This window comes from Tubulanus polymorphus, chromosome 2 (genome assembly GCF_964204645.1).
Source record: "Tubulanus polymorphus chromosome 2, tnTubPoly1.2, whole genome shotgun sequence".
In the NCBI taxonomy this organism is placed as follows: domain Eukaryota; kingdom Metazoa; phylum Nemertea; class Palaeonemertea; order Tubulaniformes; family Tubulanidae; genus Tubulanus; species Tubulanus polymorphus.
The window spans coordinates 5,951,274-5,973,268 of NC_134026.1; the positions used below are offsets into that span (position 1 = coordinate 5,951,274).

At 37.6% G+C, this 21,995-nt stretch overlaps 1 protein-coding gene across 1 annotated transcript; it reads right to left on the reverse strand.

Moving 5' to 3' along the window:
- Positions 1–954: 954 nt before the first annotated feature.
- LOC141899437 (uncharacterized) lies at positions 955–13,913 on the reverse strand. Its single transcript, XM_074785744.1, has 12 exons — positions 13,769–13,913; positions 11,051–11,270; positions 10,417–10,572; positions 10,132–10,321; positions 9,943–10,011; positions 9,313–9,444; positions 8,763–8,864; positions 7,106–7,233; positions 6,783–6,848; positions 6,031–6,106; positions 5,520–5,615; positions 955–4,491 (listed from the first exon to the last, which is right to left on the reverse strand). The coding sequence occupies exons 2-12, from the start codon at positions 11,098–11,100 to the stop codon at positions 4,423–4,425; spliced, it is 1,134 nt and encodes a 377-aa protein (XP_074641845.1). The 5' UTR covers positions 11,101–11,270; positions 13,769–13,913; the 3' UTR covers positions 955–4,422.
- Between the last annotated feature and the right edge of the window lie 8,082 nt (positions 13,914–21,995).

Below are 21,995 nucleotides of genomic sequence, written 5' to 3' on the forward strand. Positions count from 1 at the left end.
AGTTAAATGAAGAGTAATTCATTGTGTTAGACATTCTTTCAAAGGTCAATTCATTTACTCATTAGTATAATCTCGTCGCCTTGCATGGACTTGTCTGCGAATTCCGTTCCCCGTCGTTTGGCTCGTTAACTGATATATAATAGTCCTGCTCCGATAAACATGGCACCTATTTAGGCTGTATGAACTTGGGTTCACCTCCGTCACTTTTCTTCAGAAATATACAAAATTTGTTTTAAATTTTAGTAATTGTCTAACAATTTGGACAAAGCTTAGTCCATTTGTAGTAGACATTCCAGTAAAACACTGACTATAGTCGAATAAACGCTAAAATCCGTCGTGTACACTGTAGATAAATGAAGAAATCCCACACTTGTGGGATTCCTTCATTTATACACTGACTATAATTTGCACCACAAAGTGACACCACTGAATCCAAGTAAATCACTACCAATCAAAAAGTGCCCGGCCCGCCCCGTGGACAAATTGCTATCATAAGGTTAAAGTAAAGAGCTTCTTTCAATCAATTACATGTTTCTATAGACCTATATGTTTTCCCTTTTCCATTTTGTACCATCCTGATCAGGGCAGAGTTTAGAAAAAAAAATTATCCACATCGTCCGCGCCTGCGCGTAACTTAATCGTCTGCGGAGAGGTTGTGTTGATTTGAAAATTGATAATTCACAGGGGTTTGTTTGAGAAACCAGAAACTAAGACGAATTTTTATTGGGGAATTTTATCCGAAAAATTTTGCTCTAAATGCTTTATATAAGAGCCCACAAAACCCGGCAGGACCATTATTCCTTACGATCATTTTCATATTGGGTTCTAAAATGTCCATCCCGAATGGAAAACCTGGTTTTCCTAGATCAACATCGAATTGGTTGTAAAATACGAACCGTTCCGACTGTTTATAATTTTTGGAAAATCAACGCTTCACCCTGCAAAAACTTTCATCCAAAACGAATAATAAATCCAAAGTATTTTTTCATCTATACATATTTCATTCTAAACTAATCAACAAAAACAACAACATGTTATATGATTTCCTACATATCACCAGAAATGGTACATTCAAATCTTAAAGGGAAATACTATAACAACAGTCCGTTATTTAACAATACTGGATCGAAATTGGTACCTAAAAATGGCCGTCTGAATCCACGGTAATCGGGTTCGAATCCCAATAAGATGTTACGTTGTTCATAAACATTACATTTTAGAAAGGTTGTAATAACCAATAAAAAGGTATAAAAATAGTAATTCGTGTACAAAATCATTGCTCAAAATACTAGATATAGATACTAGAGCAATCAGTTTTATTATCACAGAACTTGCGGAATACTTTTAATATTAACATTTTATCACTAACCCTGTTAAGCACCAGGATGTTATAAGTAGACACCATACTGTTCTATTCAATAAACTTCTCTTACAATTAATTAAAGCTTCTCTCCTTACAGAATATCACAGATGAACAAAAATGAGCTGTTTTGAGCTATATAGAATGCAATTAATGTACAAACAAAGGATATTAGGCAAAAAATGATGCGTTGTTACTGTAATCGACCGGGTCACTTTTGTAAACTGCAATAAAATTATCACCATTTCATTCCTATAACTCACTGCCCGGTTATTGTAAGCTTGATCACGAATTTGTGTGTAATGTACGTACAGGGCAGGGGCGGATCTAGGGGGGTGAATACGGTGGCTAGCCACCCCCTCAAATGCCTTCCAAAAAGTTATCATAAGAGGCTTTTTCGTGTAAATAGCCTATCTCAAAGAAGATGAAATAAGAATGTTAGCTGCCTCAGAATCAGAACTCACAGTAGCGTTGTGACTATGTATTATATACCAAGTATGCTACGAGCAATCATCGAGACAAGCTCCCCCGTCTCACGACCTTCGGTCGCTCGGACTTCGCCGCTGAGTGGCTCGCTAGTCGCAGTCTCTTCATTACGTTTTGTCAGCCAACCCCTTTGAAAAATCCGCCCCTGCAGGTTATAAAGCCGGCCTGCCCGATAAACTTTTAAGCTCGACAGAAATGAGAAACTAGGTATAAATTTGTTCTAGCCTAGCAGCGAATAGGCCTCCTCAAATTCTAACAGTTTTGAAGGTCCGTCTTAAAATTCACAAACCGTTCTCACGAGTGGTGACGTTAGGAATGATATTGGAAGAGTATCGTAATTGCATATTCTATCCATAATAATAATTTCGCCTCAGAAACAGGCTCAACGTGCAGCATTTTATCTAATTAAAACTAACAACAGATCAGGTATTGGAGAATCAGGTCAGCCATGATTCGCTTTGAGCCTTTTAATCATCTTATTCACTCGCTCCCGATCTCGACAATATACAATGTTACACATATATAAACACAATACACCGATCAATTCAATATCATCTGATGATCGTTTTATGGATTATTAATAATTTTGCAACAGCTGGTTCATCTTGAATAAACATCGCCCGGTTCGATGGAACTGTACTGTACTCCATGAAGGAGGTTACAAAAATCCTCTATCATTTTCGTCAAACGAATAGAGAGCATCATTTAATACTGCGGTACGAATTTCAAGAGATTCAGCGGCGAAATCTCACAGCGGGACTCGTCACAATAGATAGCGAATGAATAAAACCAATATCCAACGACCAACCAGTCATCGATGCTGGCTTTATTCATTCACTATCAATTGTGACAAGTCCCTGTGCAAAATCTAAGGGTCTTAACCATTTCTAGGGCCACAGGAAAATGCTTTTTTCCAGAATTTTCAACAAAATCATGCCATAATTTTTTTTACAGAAAATGCCTTTTTTCAGAATTTTCAACAAAATTATGCCTTATTTCACAGAAAACGCCCTTTACAAGATTTTTTTTTCGATATGGATCACCCCTTTGTATACATGTCACATATAAGAGAACTGTAAAAGCATAAAATGAACTGTAGAAGTCTGACATTATAAGGTGGTGATTCTCATCATGGTGGAGAACGAATTTCAGGGCCGTACATAGCGGGGGCAGCTTCCAGAAATTTTTTATAAGTGCCCTTTTCGCGAATATTATTCCTACGTATATCCAACAGAATTGCCCTTTTTCGGGTTTCTCTCTTGTGCCCCCAAAATCCATACGCCAGGTACAGCCATGAATTTCGACCAGGAAATATCACCGTGACATATTTTCATTTAGTCAAATGTACCGAGAAATATTTACAAATCGATGACTCGTGCTTCGCCTCTCGACGTACCGGCAAAAATAAAAATAACGATCAATGACTGCACCGGAGTTCATGTAATCATATATATGCGTGCTATGGTTGCGCAGTCAGATATTTCAATTTGTGAAATTGAGAAATCGAATTCATACCGTAATGAAATAACTAATTAAGCGTAGTGCTTCAGCTCCTCGAGTTCACGGTGACAGCTGTCATCGATGCTAGATATATATATCGCGTCATCTGTGTTTTACATGTTTCGATAACCGGTAAAGATGGTGCCACCGGATAACGGGCAGACGCATTCATCGAACTTTATTCGGGTCACACAATGTCTGCCAGTATTCAAGACATCAGCCGTGATCACTCAAACAAATTTGGCCTGGAACAAACTGTTCACACGAATGAAAAATGGGCCTGAGCCTGTTTGGCCGGGCCCGAGCCAAATTTTAGCATGAGACAAATGATCGTGTTTGAATTGCAGCTGGTACCGGAATTGACCCACTTCCCTTTGTTTGAGCATTGTTTAGTATCGAGTGAGTGGTTTACATGTGAGCGCGCTCTCTAATTATAGGCACAGGCCAAATTTGGCTCCCGCCTGATCCGTGCCAATTTGGGCCATGCCAAATCGTCTCCATGTGTTCGAGGCTATTAGTTTTCTTTTATTACGTATGCAGACAGAAAATTCCAAGCACCATGTATTTCATAGAATCTCTTCTCATGTTGGAGTTCTTTGCTCGGAAAATTGATTCGTTAAATAGTTCAATTTTTGAAGATAAGAATAGTCACAATTAATCTAACCCATCTGTAGAACATTCTGTCCTGTCCTTAACAATAAACTCAAACAATAACCGATTTGGAAATATCATATATCAACAAACCTCCCGAGTTTAACAGTAATCAGAGTTTATCAGATCCAACTTGAGCAGAGCCTATTCTAGAACGTAGATAGTGCATGCAGATCATTGGAGTATACTCAGAATTTTTTCCAACTGTAAAAAGTCAGTTTGAATTTCAACCCCTTGTCTGCCGTGCACATTCTTATGTATTAACAGAAATTCATAGACTTTATGAATTTTTGGTATTAACCATAGAGGGGAAAATCTAGACCCCTCCATCTCGTGCATAAACTAATAAATGAACCAGATTGGCTCCTATAATCCTGGTGCTTTCTTTCATATTTTTGATGATTCCTGATAGAGTATCGCCAGTTTTAAGCGTTGCGCTCCTGATCTCTTTTGGTTTGTTCAACTGTCAGTTGATTGAATGCGTGTCGCAACACCTGAAATATAGAAAAAAAGAAGCAGACTGTTATGCAATCAAACAAGAACGAATCGCTGTTTTTCTATCTACGACGTACAATTCATTTAATTTATTCATTAAGCATTTTGGGGGCGAAGCACGATACAATAATTACTCTTATGTCTCCGATGAAAAACCTGGCCCTCGCACACCCCACGAGCTTGTTAGTTCATCGTACATGTGCATAGCCGAATTGTGTATATAGACAATAGAAAATTATTCCAATATGGACAGCTGATTAAACAGCAAGTAAATCATCATTGCGACAGAATGTGCTCCCAATGGCTGCAAAAAAGCACTTATCTACTAAAAACTGTCAAAAAGTCTTACATCAGCACTTAGAACATAACCTCTATGTATTTAAGAAAATATATACATAATTACTGGCAGAAAAAATACATTCAACGAAGTTGAATGAGTGTTGGAGTAGTGAGGGTAAATACGGTTCCTCTTCTATTTTCGAAACCCCAAATAGTGCAATGGATGAAATCAATGCGAATATGAATTCCCAAATCGTCCCATTTTTTGACGCCGTACAAACCGTTACAATAATGTTTATATTCATTGATATCTAGTATGCGTAAGGGGCTGTGTGAATCGATGTACACTATGTCATCAATATTGGCATTTCAAAATAACAATCATAATTTTGGCACTTATTTTGTGATTCAATATATTTCATAACTCTTATTATTCTAATTTTGGTATTTGTTTCTAGAGAGGATGTGCACTACGTCATCAATATATCGGGGCTAGACTGGTTGCTAGTGAATTCAATTCAATTATCGTTATATTCAAATTCAAAATAACTTTATTGATCGATAATATTATGAATTCATATCATATTATTCATTGTCGACGATATTACGCAATATATGTGTTATTTTTCAATGTGTTAATAAACTTTCAAGTTGTCTTCTTCATTAATGATTTTCTCGAGCTAGCAAGTGGAGTGAAATATTAATGCGACTAATGACACCAGCGGTGACATTCATCATATAGGCCTACCTCGTCGGTATCACGAATTTCTGATTGCAAATGATTCTTCTTGTGTTTCTCATGTTCTGGAGTTATAGGCAGACCGTACTGAGATGGCATCGGAACCTGAATCAAGGCAAAGATTTCGCAAATATTTCATAAACTTCATATGGATAGTAGAATAACCACATTCAAATGTGGAGAGCAGATATTTAGACAAAAACCCACTATATACAGATTTAAAAAGTTTTAAAATCGAGAATTCATTCAATCAAAAATTAATCAAAAAGCCACAAAGTTTCAAACTCTCAGTAGAGATCATTATCAGGTGTGAACGATGATCTCTAGTGTAAGTTTGAAATATCAGTTCATTTTAATAACTTTTAGATTGAATAAATTCTTCATTTAAAAAACTTTTAAAATCTAGAGTAGATCTAAAAGTAGAGGGTTAAATCTGAAAATAGAGGGTTTTATTTTAGTTCATATTTACAATAAATTTTTAGTTCAAGGTGATTCACCGAAATGTTTGCTCTTTTTTTACCTCTTTGACTTTTTCCAAAAGACCGTGTGGTTGCACTATCACTTTTGGGAAATTTTCAGGTAAATGACTCAAGTGACTACAAAAAAATAAAATAATTTTACCATACAGCAATGAGTTTTTACAATAAGTCAAAAGTTTTATGTCAAATTCATTTCTGTATCAGTCTAGGTTTCTCAATAATGAAAAATATACAGACAAGTCATCACATTCTTTAAGTGGTCCTAATTTGAAGGCATTTCCAATTCAATTCTATGGACTTTTTATTTGGACTTCGTGTGAAACTGACTAAAGAAATAATGATCAAATCATGACGACAATATGACTAAGTAGACTTAATTCGACAAGTCAGGATACCTATGTTGATTTTTTGCGATATTGGTCTACCCGTAACAAAAATCAACAAACATATCTCGACATTACAAGTAAAGTCGTGATAATTGATTTGACTGAGGTAACATCGAGATATAGATATCGACATTGGTAAAAATTATGATCAGTATCACGATTGATCTTGATAAGTTATCACGATATCGAGATAATTGAGATAACGCGTTATATCGACTTAAATATATCGATAAATTGCGATATATCGTGTTTTGTCGAGATAATTTTATCATGATATTTTCTCTAGAGGGATTCACAAAAGTTCCCAATTCATTTCCGTACAATTCGCTAAACTTGGGTCGTCATGAAAATTTAGACAGGTTTCAACGGCGACATTATGTCAGTGCGAAAATTCGAAATAAACCTACGCAATACAAGCTTCACTTTCCCCTTTCATTCTTTGTTCATACTCAGCAAATTCTTGTTGTCTCATTCTGCAAAACATAAATATACTCTTCTTACAGACCTGCCGACCTATCAATTACCACATCAGGGACTTGGACATTGTATTTTCTAGAAAGGATTTCTTCAAAGGTATATGGATGACCCTACCAAATGGCTGCCTTATCCGAGAAATGCTTTTTCTTTTCTTCTCGACCCCAGCCTGCCAATTTTCGTGGCTGCCTCAGATACACCCGGTACAGCATGATCGCTGCGATAAAATTTTCAATAAACAGGTTTTAAGACTTACAAGATTCGTCTCTGTAATAAAGCTATATCTTCCATCATCACCTTTCGTTCATGATGTATTTGTTCATCGTGGATTTGTTTCGCAACATCTGCGATTGACTGGACATTTTCAATCAACGTTTTCTCCGTCTGTAAATAAAAATAGTGGGATATATGCTAAGAATTCGAATATTTTGATTCTGATGGGAATTTATTTGGGCTGCCGTTGTGCGACAAACATGGAAAATGTTAAGATTTTCATAAAAACCTTAACATCAGGTGACCTAGCTCAGTCAGGTTTTGTGATGCATACCCGATGCAGGTTTAAGGACCAGAATGGACTTGCGATGAACTAAAACATCAATTTTTAATCCATTTTACACTACATTCAAGGATTCCCAAAAATTCTTCATTGAAAGTAGTTGCATCAAAGAAAAGAAAGAGACACCATTTTTTGTAAAAAACAAATAAAACAATATGCAGCTCCATGGCTACCAAATGAAGTTTTTTCAAATCATCAATTTATGGATTGTAGGCATGGAAACACATAATTGAACATTCAAATTATGGCGTCACTATTCTCTATTCCATCTAAAGAGTTGAAATAGACATTAGACAGTCAACCCCCAAAATATAGCCAGTCCTGCCCAATGTCAAGTTTATTCTGTGGACAGGCGTTGACTCCAAATAAAAATTCGCTGTAAAAGATCACCAATCATTCTCCAAAAAAAAAAATATAAAAGTTTGAACGAAAGACTTGAATGAATTCAGTCGAAACGAATTGATACAATAGAATTGTTCTAGCAATATAAACCAGCTAAAACGATACTGACACCGACAACTCATTTCTGGTATGGAGTGGAGTATGCTAGGCTCACAGTGCACCTGTCCACTTAAATCCACTTACATAACAAACACTCGGGCAGGCACATGTTCACGACTGCGCCAGGCAGGCTGTTCAAATTGTGTATTATTCCATATACACAGAAATACGCATAAAAGGCATTCACAGTCTCAATTATCCCCAGAAGCTGAACTAAGAAAAAGCCATCTACATCATGCAAGTTGGTGTGGAACCCCATGTTCAAGACAAATACCCGGTAGCTTTTTGAAAATATTGATAAATCTTAGAACAGCGGTAGCCATTTAGTGGTGACAGAATGTTAGATATTGTTGTGAAACTATACCAGCCAAGCACATTTTGCTTGAAGTTTCATTTACACTTACCAAATTAGGACCGAACATATGATTCAAGACTACATGGTATATAGACTCGACATTTTGCACACCCCTGCACCCTCCCCTTGGGTCTGCGCCGCCAAATTGGCCGTCAATTCAATGCAAGATTTAAATGACAGATTCCCGAAATCTGTAGATGACCAGATTATCTTGGTATGTTGTTATGTATGGTAATTCTCTGAATTCACTGACCATCAAAACAAACTATGACATCATCATGAATAAGATCTCTATACATGCCTACAGTTCATCACCGTAAATATAAAACAGAATATTCCATTCCATCTATCGTTGAAATATGTAATTACCAGAAGGCTTCTAATTACCAGATCTTTTTAAAACAGAAGGCCAGCTTTGAAGAATTCATACCACAATGTCTGATGGTAGGTGGTTCATTGACAGCAGATTGATATAACATCGATATATTTCAATAGACTCACCGACATCTTTCCAATTCTGACATTTTGCCCGTCTAAAAGGTTTATTGTAGTAGCTGATATCATTGCTTCGCGGTAACGTTTGTGCCCTTGCATTGGATTACCCTGAAGTATATATGTACGTGGTCAATTCGATGAAATCATGTAGCTCAAAAGCTTATCTATGGCATTTATTGTTTGAACGGAAAAGCCCAATTCATCCAGAAATGCTCAACAAACAGCATTCGTGTTCAACAAACAAAATTGTATATAACAAACATAAAAGAGGATTATAAATAATATCTGTAGTACGTGCTAGTTTTTACTACTATACAGGGCAGTAAGTATCCACTGGATCCAGTTCCACAGTTCTGAGTTAAGATTTGACGCAGAGTAAACTCATTGAAAATGAACTAATTTCAACGCAGAGTTAACTCGCAACACTGTGGAACTGGATCCTGGATTTTATCATAATCTTGATTAACCTGATACTGATTAGAGACTGGTTTCCCAGCCAGCAATTTGCTGCCGGCTCGAAATCGACCCCTAACTGGAATCAAACGTTGAATCTTACCCGGAATGAGACGAGTTCCAGTTTACCGAGACGCCGGAGGCTTTCGCACGTTCCGACGAGATCTTCGATCAGGTTCTCATCGGCGTTTATGCTGACGAGTTCCGTGCAAGCAGACGTGGGAAGAATGGATTTCTGAATTAATACGGTAACAACATTGAACAACGATGCATGAGTACGGCAAAGAAATTCAATGCTTTAACGCAATTCCGAAGCAATGCATGATTTTCATTTTACCAGGGCCGAGTTTCACGAAAAAGTTGAACTAAAATGTTTGGTTTTCGTAATTGACATTGGGTTACTTCATGATTTCGTTTTGAAAACAATTCAAACTTAAACTGTTTTAAGCTAAAACCCTGTTTTAAGCTGCTTAAACTTTTACGTGAAACTAAACCCTGCATGATTGGTTTCGTAGTTAGATCTGACAGTGGAACCAGTTTAGTTGTACTTTCAGATAAGAAGACAAGGGAAAGATCAACATCAAAAGTCAATTCTCAATTATCCACCACATTGTTAGAACCAATGCCTTGTTGACGGAGAACTGAACATCTGGGCAGAAAAACGGAGGGTAGTGGCAGTGTTCATTGGAAGAAAGGGACGGCTCCCGAATCGACGTTTAGATTCAGCACTTACGATTTTATTCTTCTGTATGAATAATTCGCGTAAATTTGCGAGTACCTGGATTCCTTCGAGAGTTTCGATCTGCAATTCAATCACCCATTTATGTTAATCATCAAAGACACCGACAGAATATCAAGAATATCAAGATCCTGAATGAAAATTCCAAGTTACAAAAGAACTGTCGCAAAAGAACAAACTTACGTCGTTATGATCCAAATGCAATTTCGTTAGATTCGATAGAATAGGCATGTCTTTGATATCTACGATGCGATTCATGCTCAAGTGAAGCTCTCGAAGTTCTAAACACCGAGAAAGACTGATCACCGATTGCAGAAAATTGTGCGACAAATTCAAGCACCTCAGTTGTCGACAGACTTCGATACCGCTGCAACTGAAAAATGAAGGTCATGGTAATCGATTTTTTGAAAATTGAGAAAAGTAGGCAACTTTATGTTTTTCGAATGGAACTTATCACTAATAACTTACTTTGTTATTCTGTTGATCGATGCGTTCAAACTACGGAGGTTGTGGAAGTGAACGAGTCCGTCGTAATCCAGTATACGAATGTCATTCACCGATATATCTAGATGTAGTATCTTAGACGGCTGATCTATTGGCGACGTGACTTTAGGTTGAACAGCTCTGAAACATCCATAGTATAGTATAGTCAATATCTATTTACTCATTACAGTGAGTTGTACAAGCAGGTCGGATAGGAAACATAATTCAGGTAACAAAACTTTTCCAGTGTGATGGCAGATTAAGAGTAGAGATCATTCAATTATAACGTAGGTACCCATAAAATTTGAATTGTTCAACCCACCTCGTAGCCTACACAAAATTTTTTCGTATACATTAAGCATTACAGGTTGCAATTGCACTGACTCCACTCCCTTCCCCCAATGCGTACATAATAAATGAATGACCCTGTATGCAACCAATACAAGTTATACAAACAAGGTTCAATGCGCGACACCGGTAGTTCTGTCGCTGGCGCCCGAGAAGAAACTAAATCTACTCAATCGTACTGCACTTCATCATACGTTCTCGGGTTTTAGTTTATCTAAGATTTTCCAAATTCTGGAAAAAGATACGCTCAAAAAGTGAAGTGTGGACTTACCGATCATTAAACCACCGAAATCCGTAACGCAGTGTATTCAACTGACACATTTTCAAAACTCACTGTAAATACGACACGTTCGATTTCGAGACGTCCCATGAATCCGGTATATTTGAAATATGCGACAGTTTCTTTTCGACGAGTTCTCTGGAGATATACGTCGCCATAGCAAACAGTGGCACTTCAATTTTCAAGTTCCAGAGGCCAGATAGTGGAAAGACTGAAATGGAAGTGCCATTTGATACAACATATTTCTATTCAAGAACTTTGCATTTTTGGCTTAATTATTGTGGGATTTCTTGCGTTTATTCATCATACACGGATATTGTGTATCTTAGCGACTCGTAAAGTGGTGCAGTAGAGCTAAAAAATGTATGCCTTACGACAATAGTCAATAGTCTCTGGTTTAGTTCAGGGTCCCTATAGATCATTCATCCCTGGATATGAGGAATTTTCAAAGATTTGAAGGAGAAAATTTCACTATAAAGAATTGTCTGCATCTCTTTCCTGACCTATCCCAATTACAGCAGACTCCTCAAAAATCTGTTCTGTTTATCTGGGTAAATTATCAATTAGGGGTTGCGATCAATAGCGATATGACTGACACTCAGTGAAGTGTATGCCATTGGAGTTTTAATATACCGGTAGTTGGATAGACAATTGGATAGATTTGTCAAACAAACCACTAAAGCCCAGAATCATGAAAGCGTTCTAAAACCTCATTAGACTCAGTGGCATTGGAACGGCAGCTTGAATGAACATCCAAAAATATACGTCTAGTTCAGGTGAGCTAAGAAGTTAGGTAGTACTAAACACCGACCAAAACTGTCCAAAACTGTCTGATACCGACCAAAAGCTGTCCAATACCGACCAAAAGCTGCCAAACACCCATCAAAATCCTCCCAACCAAAATTCCTGGTCTCATTTGACAGTGTGGATAAAATCAGCGGAAATCTTGCCCAACCCACCATCCACGATTTCATGAATCATGTATATCCGGTGTTAACCGCCAAATTGAAACTTCGTCCTTGGCCAGATTTCTCGAGTTTCCATTCCCAAAAGCCGAATAAAAATCAAGAATCAAAACTCTAATAAAAGTTTGAATCTGTTCTAAATCTACATAATATCTAATATCTGTTTAAATCTACAGTACGATTTCAATATGAAACAAAACAGTCAGGAACACTTTCCAAAAACGGCTTATTCTGCCAATTTCGGCGTTTTCCGCCAATTACGGCAGAATCAGCCGTTTATGGATCACTCAGTTTTGAAACTTTCACAGTCGTTTATGGCTTAATCAGCCAGTTTCAGCTCACTAAGTTTCGAGTTTTGCTTTAAAGTTTTTTGCGCACTTCCGGTTCAATTAGCGCATGTTGCCGATGACGTCATAATCTCGAGCAGACGATAAGCTTTCATATGACGCTAGGATGGAAATTTTTGAGCTAGGTAAAGTGGTCAAATTTACGTTTTTCTAAATGATTACGTCATATGAAGCCCAAAAACTCCGGGAAAACTCTCAAAACTACTACAGCATGAAACAAGTTTATTAATCATGATTTTTGTTAAAAATAAATTTGGGAACTAGTTTTAAAAACTATTATAAAGTTTTCAAGTAAACGTTGCCATGGGTACACATAAAAACATTCGCCATTTCTGGCGTATTCCGCCGTTTTTGGCGTAGTTAGTTTTATAATCATAAACTATTAAGCCATTATTGGCAGTCCACTTGTTATATATGAGGATTCCCCCACCCACTTAGACGTTTCCCCTAGTGTCTACGCGGTACTTTTTTCGGAATAAAATAATTAATTTGCTGAGGTGAACGGATGTGTAAATATTATATGTTGAAAATAAAATTATTATTATTATAATTATCATTCTCATAAGACAAATCAATCATGGATGTATAAACTAGTGTATCAAAAATCTAGTTTTAAGTTTTGCCCATGGTCTTATCTTGCCTAATAAAGCATAGAATGGTGAGGGATATATTGGACTGCATATGATGTTGGTTAATTGAAGGTAATTAACATCTTCGATGCCTCCAAGCTAGGCTAATTGATGGATTCTTGTGATGGATAGTGATTGAATGAATTGGTGGCCGATGACGTTACAACTCAAAATCGATAGGCCTACAGCTGTATCTAGACTCATTTCAAAATACAACAAACATTTTCGAAACAATTTGGGATACATGTATGTATATATTTATTTCATAGAATACAGGTATACAGAAAGAACAGAATTCAAATACATTTGCCATCGGAAACCCATACATTTATATTTAATTCTTTCTTGAAGCCTGGAACGGATCAATGAGATTAATTTTTCGGCGCAAATATACAAATGTATGCCAGCAGAAAAGCGATGATGTCATAATAGGGACTCCCATCGAACTAAGCATTATAAATAGCACCTGTAAAACTATCTAAGCTAAAAACGCCGTTTCTGGCGATGTAGTTTTAAAAACTGTAACAGCTGAAAACGGCGGAAATGGCGTTTTTTAAGAACAAGCCAAAAATGGCAGAAAACGCCGATTTCGGCTAAATTGGCAGAAGCAGTTTAAAACTGAGTAATCCATAAATGGCTGATTCTGCCGTTATTGGCGGAAAACGCCGAAATTGGCAGAATAAGCCGTTTTTGGAAAGTGTTCCTGACTGCAAAATTGGAGTTACTTTCTTTCCAGTTTCATTGACAACATTTAAATGATTTCCTTACTTAAGTCACCGACAAGAGGTTGTTTTCGAATCGCGATGTGATTTCTTGCTATGAAAAATTCAATCAAGCATTGACCGCGGCTCTGTGGTTGTTTGTTGATGTTTGTTCACTTGTTTGTTTGCGTTCGTATTGCTTTACGCGGACATTACTGAATTGAATTGATTGTGTTGAAGTGTCGGAGACGGATTAGGAATGTGTAAATCAATTCAATTTTACTTAATTCACATCATATTTCGCGGATTCTCAATAATGACCCTTCTCGTCTTTTACGGATCAATCCATCTTTTAGTTTGATTTTGATGGTTTTCAAAATCGTTTGGTTAAAACCGCTTTAAACCATCTAAGACGGTTGGTGAGTTGGAGTGAATAATTGTGTGTTTGAGTGTGACCGTGCCGGCCGCACACTGGGACTGAGGCCCGGACTTGTCACAATTGGTCAGTCTGTGAACTTGAATAAAACCCGGTATCAATGACCAACCCCAGTATCCCTGTATAATAGAAAAAACTGAAGTGCCCCCCTTGTTTTTTAGGGATAGTGGGGTTGATCATTGATACTGGTTTTTCATTCACCCATCAGTCAATCAGTGACGCCCTGTGATTCCACCCCTAATTTGTAGACAGCTTACCGGTCTAGCACCGACAACCAGTCTAATAATAGCTGCTTCAGTTTCTTTACAGGTTGATTTGAACGAAATACATGCACGTATGTAGGAACGAAAAATTGCATTCATGGTCTTTTGACCAAGGACTTAAAACTTAACCTAAAAAGTCGAATTCAATAACTATTAGTGGACCAATGCAACCGAAAAATCCCATTGCATTAGTCCCAACCAGGCCCTTATTATCGTTTTGCTTTTCCCTAGTTTTAAATTTCTAGATTCTAATTTGAAAACGTAAGCCAATACGGAGTTCACTGATGATTGGTACCGGGTAACCGAAAGAAAAATTCAATAAAACAAAAACCCGATATTCAAGCCTTTGTAGATTTTATTTGTATTCAGTTTTAGACACACTAACTAAGGTTATAACTCGGCAGTCACCTCTCTTAGCGTGTTTTGATATTATTTTATCGTACGAGTTACGGATGTATTTGATAATGCGTTCTGTTTGCGATTTCAACTCGTCAACATATCGGTGCTACCCCTGGATCCGCGCCTGCAAAATACCTAACTCCTCGCGTGAACAGCTATGCACAATGCTTGTAATCGAACGAAGTTTCATTTGTCATGACAAGTGCACTTTTACCAACAAAACTGCAAACGAAATGTTTATCGGCCCCGTGCTACCTCAAGTTTTTTCGCCTCGGAAAGAATACCCCAAGAAAACATAAGAAAACGATATTTGAGCATTTGAAGCTTTTTTGCACGCATTCAGTTTTATACACACAAAACTATTATAAAACATACTAACTATTAAAAGACTAAACATGAAGCAACACACAAACTTTTATATATTTTCAATTAGTTATTCTTCGTATACTCATTAAACGAACGTATAAAAATAAAGACAGTTTGTTGCTGTTGGATGCTATCACAAACTAACAAATTTTTCATGCCTTCATTTGGCATTATATATTACCAGGTCAATTATCGAATTAATCCAAATCATGTGACTGATGTTCTCATGACATTATTGGAAGGAGTGGAATTATAGTCGATGAAGTTGCAGCCGCGGATGAACGTATCGGTTACGATACTAGATAGATCCGGGTCCCTGGGGTACTTTTTATCCATTCGTTGAATAGCTTCTAGAATCTGGATGTTACAATCAATCAGTTGAAATAAAATCACACGTTTCCATCCATGGTTACTATTAATGGGCGGATTTGATTATTTTCTCATATGTAGGAATAAGGTTAAGTACTTCACTATGCCAATAATTGCTAATATCAGTTTTCATTTTCTTTTGGAAATCGACAATTTTCGGTCTGAGTCGCTTCAGCGATATCTCTTTGTCTGCACCGTCTATCGCTCCAGCACGGGCATACATGGGTTTGTATACTTTCTTACCATCCGCACGAAAGGTTAACTTTACCTTGCATCTATCTTTGCTGTTGGAGAAGAACCGATCGAAGAAGCAGTTGCAGTTGGTATAATCAGCTGTATGGACAGGTACAAGCCATCCTTCTTTTTTTGGTTTAGGTTTCGGGCATTCGATAGTTTTCTGGCAATCACCTTTGTTGGCGTGTTTTTTTATTATTTTATCGTACGAATTGCGGATGTATTTGATAATGCGTTCTGTTTTCGATTTCAGCTCGTCAACATATCGGTGGTATCGTTTAGTGCCTAGCTCTGATTTATCATCGCGATATGTGTCGATCAGTGTTTTTACATTCGTTATAAGTAAAAGCGCGTAATTTCTAAACGATAGAAAGTTAGCTTCAATTCGCTTTACGTCATCAATCGATATCGTTGAAATAGGGGTATTTTCATGAAGGGCAAATTGCGGGAAATTAGCTATGATATCATCACTAGCGTCTATCATGCATTCGTTGACGAGCTCTTTTGTTGCTTTCTTGATACAATTACTGAATAAGTTGAATAAGACTTTATACCTTCGTTCACCGAAGTCCTTTTCTAACTTGATGATTTTTTGATCAACATATCCCACCATGTCATCCAAACGCTGGTTTACTTCGTCGGTCAGTTCACTTATGGCTTGGTTCACTTTATTCAGCATATCATTTATTGTCGGTTTCGTTACTGCGTCAAGGATGGCGAAACTAGCACCAAATACACCCAGTGCAGGTCCCAGTTTTGGAGCTACTTTCGCAAAAGAGGACGCGAATTTACTTACTAGATTAAGAGAATGCATACTGAGAGTCGCAGTTTTAGCTACTGGTCCGAGAATTTTATTCATGAAATTCGCTTCTAATTCTGCTTTTGGCGCAGTTATTTTGCTGGGCGTGATAGCCTTTCCACCCGGTATATAATGTGTGAAACTACATCCATCACCCACGAAGCCGTTTACTTTAACTCGGTAAGTTTTGCAGCAACCACGAGCGATACACAAAGCCAGCAACAGCAAGCTCACTGCTATTTTACCTGTCATCATCCTGTTAAACGAGACATATATTTTGCATAATCGCATGGAATATCATTCATATCTGTTAAACTATTTCAGTTTTCGTGTCATTTATTGATCCGAGCTCAACAAAACGCCCGTCTAAGAAGAATATATCTGTCAATATCATTTCGAAAAAACCGTTGGAGAAATATCATCTAAACATAAGCGGAATTTTTGTATTCCATGAAATACTAATTAAATGTTGGCTTAACAAATATGTCCCTATCAACACGACACCCCAATCTTGAGAATGTTTTACACTAACCTGCAGCAGATGTTGCCTTAGTCTACAGTAAATGAAGGAATGAAAAAAGAATTCCCCATTGGTCTTTATACAGCGGATCGTGATAAACGAATCGAAACGACTTATGTAACCAAGGCTGGTAGTCAAAACAGACTTTTTCTTCATGGGTGATTTTACGACATTCTGATATTATTCATGATCAAAATCAACGCTTTTGTATGCCTTAGGTCGAATCGTTAGATTCGTGAACTTATAATCGTCAGGAATGATGGGGATTTAAATTAATGACATTTTTGCAACTCTTTTCGTTATGAGAACGAGGAAACTTTTCTTACTTTTTGTAGTTAAACGAAGAGATTAATTGTAGTAGTTAAATGAAGAGTAATTCATTGTGTTAGACATTCTTTCAAAGGTCGGTTCATTTACTCATTAGTATAATCTCGTCGTCTTGCATGGACTTGTCTGCGAATTCCGTTCCCCGTCGTTTGGCTCGTTAACTGATATATAATAGTCCTGCTCCGATAAACATGGTGGCACCGATTTGTATTTGATAATGCGTTCTGTTTGCGATTTCAGCTCGTCAACTTATCGGTGATCGGTGGTATCGTTTAGTGCCTATCTCTGATTTATCATCGCGATATGTGTCGATCAGTGTTTTCACATTCGTTATAAGTATAAGCGCGTAATTTCTAAACGATAGGAAGTAAGCTTCAATTCGCTTTACGTCATCAATCGATATCGTTGGAATAGGGGTATTTTCATGAAGGGCAAATTGCGGGAAAATAGCTATGATATCATCACTAGCGTCTACCATGCATTCGTTGACGAGCTCTTTTGTTGCTTTCTTGATACAATTACTGAATAAGTTGAATAAGACTGCATACTTTCGTCCTTTTCTAACGCGATGATTTTTTGATCAACGTATCCCACCATGTCATCCAAACGCTGGTTCACTTCCTCAGTTAGTTTACCGATGGCTTTGTTCACTTCTTTCAGCATATCATTCATGGTCGGTTTTGTGAATTCGTCAATTAGACCAAAAATACCAGCAAATACACCCAGCGCAGGTCCCAGCTTCGAAGCTACCTTCGAAACGGAACCTGTAAATTTATTGAAAATGTTTAGAGCTTGCGTGTTGATTGATCCACCTCTTTTTGTAACGGGAAGAGAATTTACAGCGAGACTTGCAGCTGATGATTCTGGTGCGAGAATGGCTTTCACAAAGGTCTCTTGCTTCTTTGCTATTGGCGCAGTTATTTTATTGGGCTTCACAGCGGTTCCACCTGGTATGTAATTCTTGAATGTGCATCCATCACCTGTGAATGAATTTATTTCAACCCGATAGGTCTCGCAGCACCCTTGAGTGATACACAAAGCCAGCAACAGCAAGCTCACTGCTATTTTACCATTCATTCTGCGAAATAAAAACAATGAGAAATTGACTGGGCGTATGAAATTTACCTATAAAGCTTTCTCGCAATAGTCCAGTGCGAATCAGTGTATTACTTAAATACATAATGCATAATGGCCTCAAAATGGCGCCTGGTAACTGGAAACTTCCCTATTGATCAACAATTTCGAAATGTGCTTCCTTTTAATCTAGTCAACACGTGGGAAATCATCTTAGAGGACTTTTACATCAACATATATCCGAGGAAAAAAAACTACAATGATTTTTCGGACTATTTACACACAAAAAAGGACCAAAAAATATTCGAAAAAATGGACAAATGATCTTTAATCCTTGTAATATAGTTACTTCCAAAATCTCGAGGTATTAATTAGGCAGCCAACAAAATAAAACCCAATCAGTCGCTTGCCGGTTCCGGCCGCTTGGATGAATGATTGTTTGAATGAACCGGAACCGAAATTTCCAATTATGAACTTCGATTTTGAAAAAAAAAATTATGTAACCTCGGCCGACGACAAATCAGAGACATTCTGTACTTCGATTTCCGATTTCCAAATCAAACCCCCTGTTAATTAAGTCACTTAATTAAGTCGGACTTCCAGGCTTTTTCCGAAAACTACGACTTGAGAACTGATTTCTGTCAACGGAAAAATTAAATCAACATCTACAAAAGTAATTTAAAAACATTGAAATATTTTTCGGGCTTATTTATCTTTTCTAATACGCTAACCACAACAAAAATAAAGACTGTGGACGTGTATCGTCGATTTCAAGCCAGGAACAGGAGAAGAAATTAAACTGCAGGGAAGAAAGAAGCCCTCCGACTTTCGGTGAGTGTTTCTAACTGATTTTTTCATTACGGGTCCAAGAACAATACCGAGAAAGGCAAATATAAAATGCGACTTAGGAATATAAATTTCTTTGAAAAAGAGAAGGAACAAGAAAATTAATTTTAGAAAATTATTTGACGCCTGCGAAAAAAATGTATAATTTCTGGGCTAAGCTAATGTGGAATTGCAAATTTGAAATCGAAGTTTTAAGAAATTTGGGGAATGATGAGATTAGGCGATTGGGTAGATGATACAGCGGGTCTTCGACTCTAGTAGTGGTTTAAATGTCAAAAAATCTGTACCATCAAAATTCATCCGATATAAGCGATCATCAGATTTTTGCCGATTCGAGGCAAGGTTTACTGTATACATGTAACGCCTATCAAATGAATAACAGGGTCAATCCCTATTTCAAGATCAGTATCTTATAGTGCAGTGGCCACCAGTCTACACATCTTGCCAAGCAGATGCGTTGTATCGGCAGAGCGAAATAGCAGGTAAAATCAACATACAACACTTGATGGCCGCTGAGCGGTAACCTGTCCGCCCAAGAAATTTTGAGCGGTGTTAGAGACTTATGGGTGGTCTGCTGCCCAGGGTTTGCGTGGGCTTCGGTGGGGGGCAATCAGAAACTAGCAGGCGAAGATGCTGCGGCGAGAATACGGCATTCGAGGACTTTTTCGATTGCGCTCTTCCAGGGCATTCTTCTCGATAGAAGATTTCGAGTCGTCACGGAGACTGAATATTAACGCCAAATGTGGCGTTTATCTTGATTCACCATTCATAGAATTTGAGGGGTCATGGTGGCACAAGGTCATAAGTGCGGTTTTTTAGTGCCGAATAGTATTTTTGTGAACACAAAACAGGGGCGGATCCAGAGCTTTTATCGAGGGGAAGCACCCGATAAGAAGGGCAGTACAAAGAGGCCCTATCCACGCGTAACGAAAAGGGGTTCTGGTGGCCATCCCGTACGAAAATATTAATAAAATAAACCCCTGCAGATGCGATTTCCAAGGATTTGAGCTTGTTTCGACCAAAGTAAAATATATTAGGAGTCTTTGGACGTCCTCAGGTGGTACCGAAGTTTTGACGGGAATGACTTTCGGGGCCAACTGAAAATTTAGAGGGTAGCGCGTTCCCCGGGTGCTACCCCTGGATCTGCGCCTGCAAAATACCTCCTCGCGTGAACAGCTATGCACAATGCTTGTAATCGAACGAAGTTTCATTTGTCATGACAAGTGCACTTTTTCCAACATAACTGCTAACACAATGTTAAGTCGTTATGTTTATCGGCCCCGTGCTACCTCAAGTTTTTACGCCTCGGAAAGAATACCCCAAGAAAACATAAGAAAACGATATTTGAGCATTTGAAGCTTTTTTGCACGCATTCAGTTTTATACACGCAAAACTATTATAAAACATACTAACTATTAAAAGACTAAACATGAAGCAACACACAAACTTTTATATATTTTCAATTAGTTATTCTAGGTATACTCATTAAACGAACGTATAAAAATAAAGACAGTTTGTTGCTGTTGATGCTATCACAAACTAACAAATTTTTCATGCCTTCATTTGGCATTATATATTACCAGGTCAATTATCGAATTAATCCAAATCATGTGACTGATGTTCTCATGACATTATTGGAAGGAGTGGAATTATAGTCGATGAAGTTGCAGCCGCGGATGAACGTATCGGTTACGATACTAGATAGATCCGGGTCCCTGGGGTACTTTTTATCCATTCGTTGAATAGCTTCTAGAATCTGGATGTTACAATCAATCAGTTGGAATAAAATCACACGTTTCCATCCATGGTTACTATTAATGGGCGGATTTGATTATTTTCTCATATGTAGGAATAAGGTTAAGTACTTCACTATGCCAGTAATTGCTAATATCAGTTTTCATTTTCTTTTGGAAATCTCTAACTTTCGGTCTGAGTAGATTCAGCGATATCTCTTTGTCTGCACCGTCTATCGCTCCAGCACGGGCATACATGGGTTTGTATACTTTCTTACCATCCACACGAAAGGTTAACTTTACCTTGCATCTATCTTTGCTGTTGGAGAAGAACCGATCGAAGAAGCAGTTGCAGTTGGTAAAATCAACTGTATGGACAGGTACAAACCATCCTTCATTTAGAGGTTTAGGTTTCGGGCATTCGATAGTTTTCTGGCAATCACCTTTGTTGGCGTGTTTTTTTATTATTTTATCGTACGAATTGCGGATGTATTTGATAATGCGTTCTGTTTTCGATTTCAGCTCGTCAACATATCGGTGGTATCGTTTAGTGCCTATCTCTGATTTATCATCGCGATATGTGTCGATCAGTGTTTTCACATTCGTTATAAGTAAAAGCGCGTAATTTCTAAACGATAGAAAGTTAGCTTCAATTCGCTTTACGTCATCAATCGATATCGTTGAAATAGGGGTATTTTCATGAAGGGCAAATTGCGGGAAATTAGCTATGATATCATCACTAGCGTCTATCATGCATTCGTTGACGAGCTCTTTTGTTGCTTTCTTGATACAATTACTGAATAAGTTGAATAAGACTTTATACCTTCGTTCACCGAAGTCCTTTTCTAACTCGATGATTTTTTGATCAACATATCCCACCATGTCATCCAAACGCTGGTTTACTTCGTCGGTCAGTTCACTTATGGCT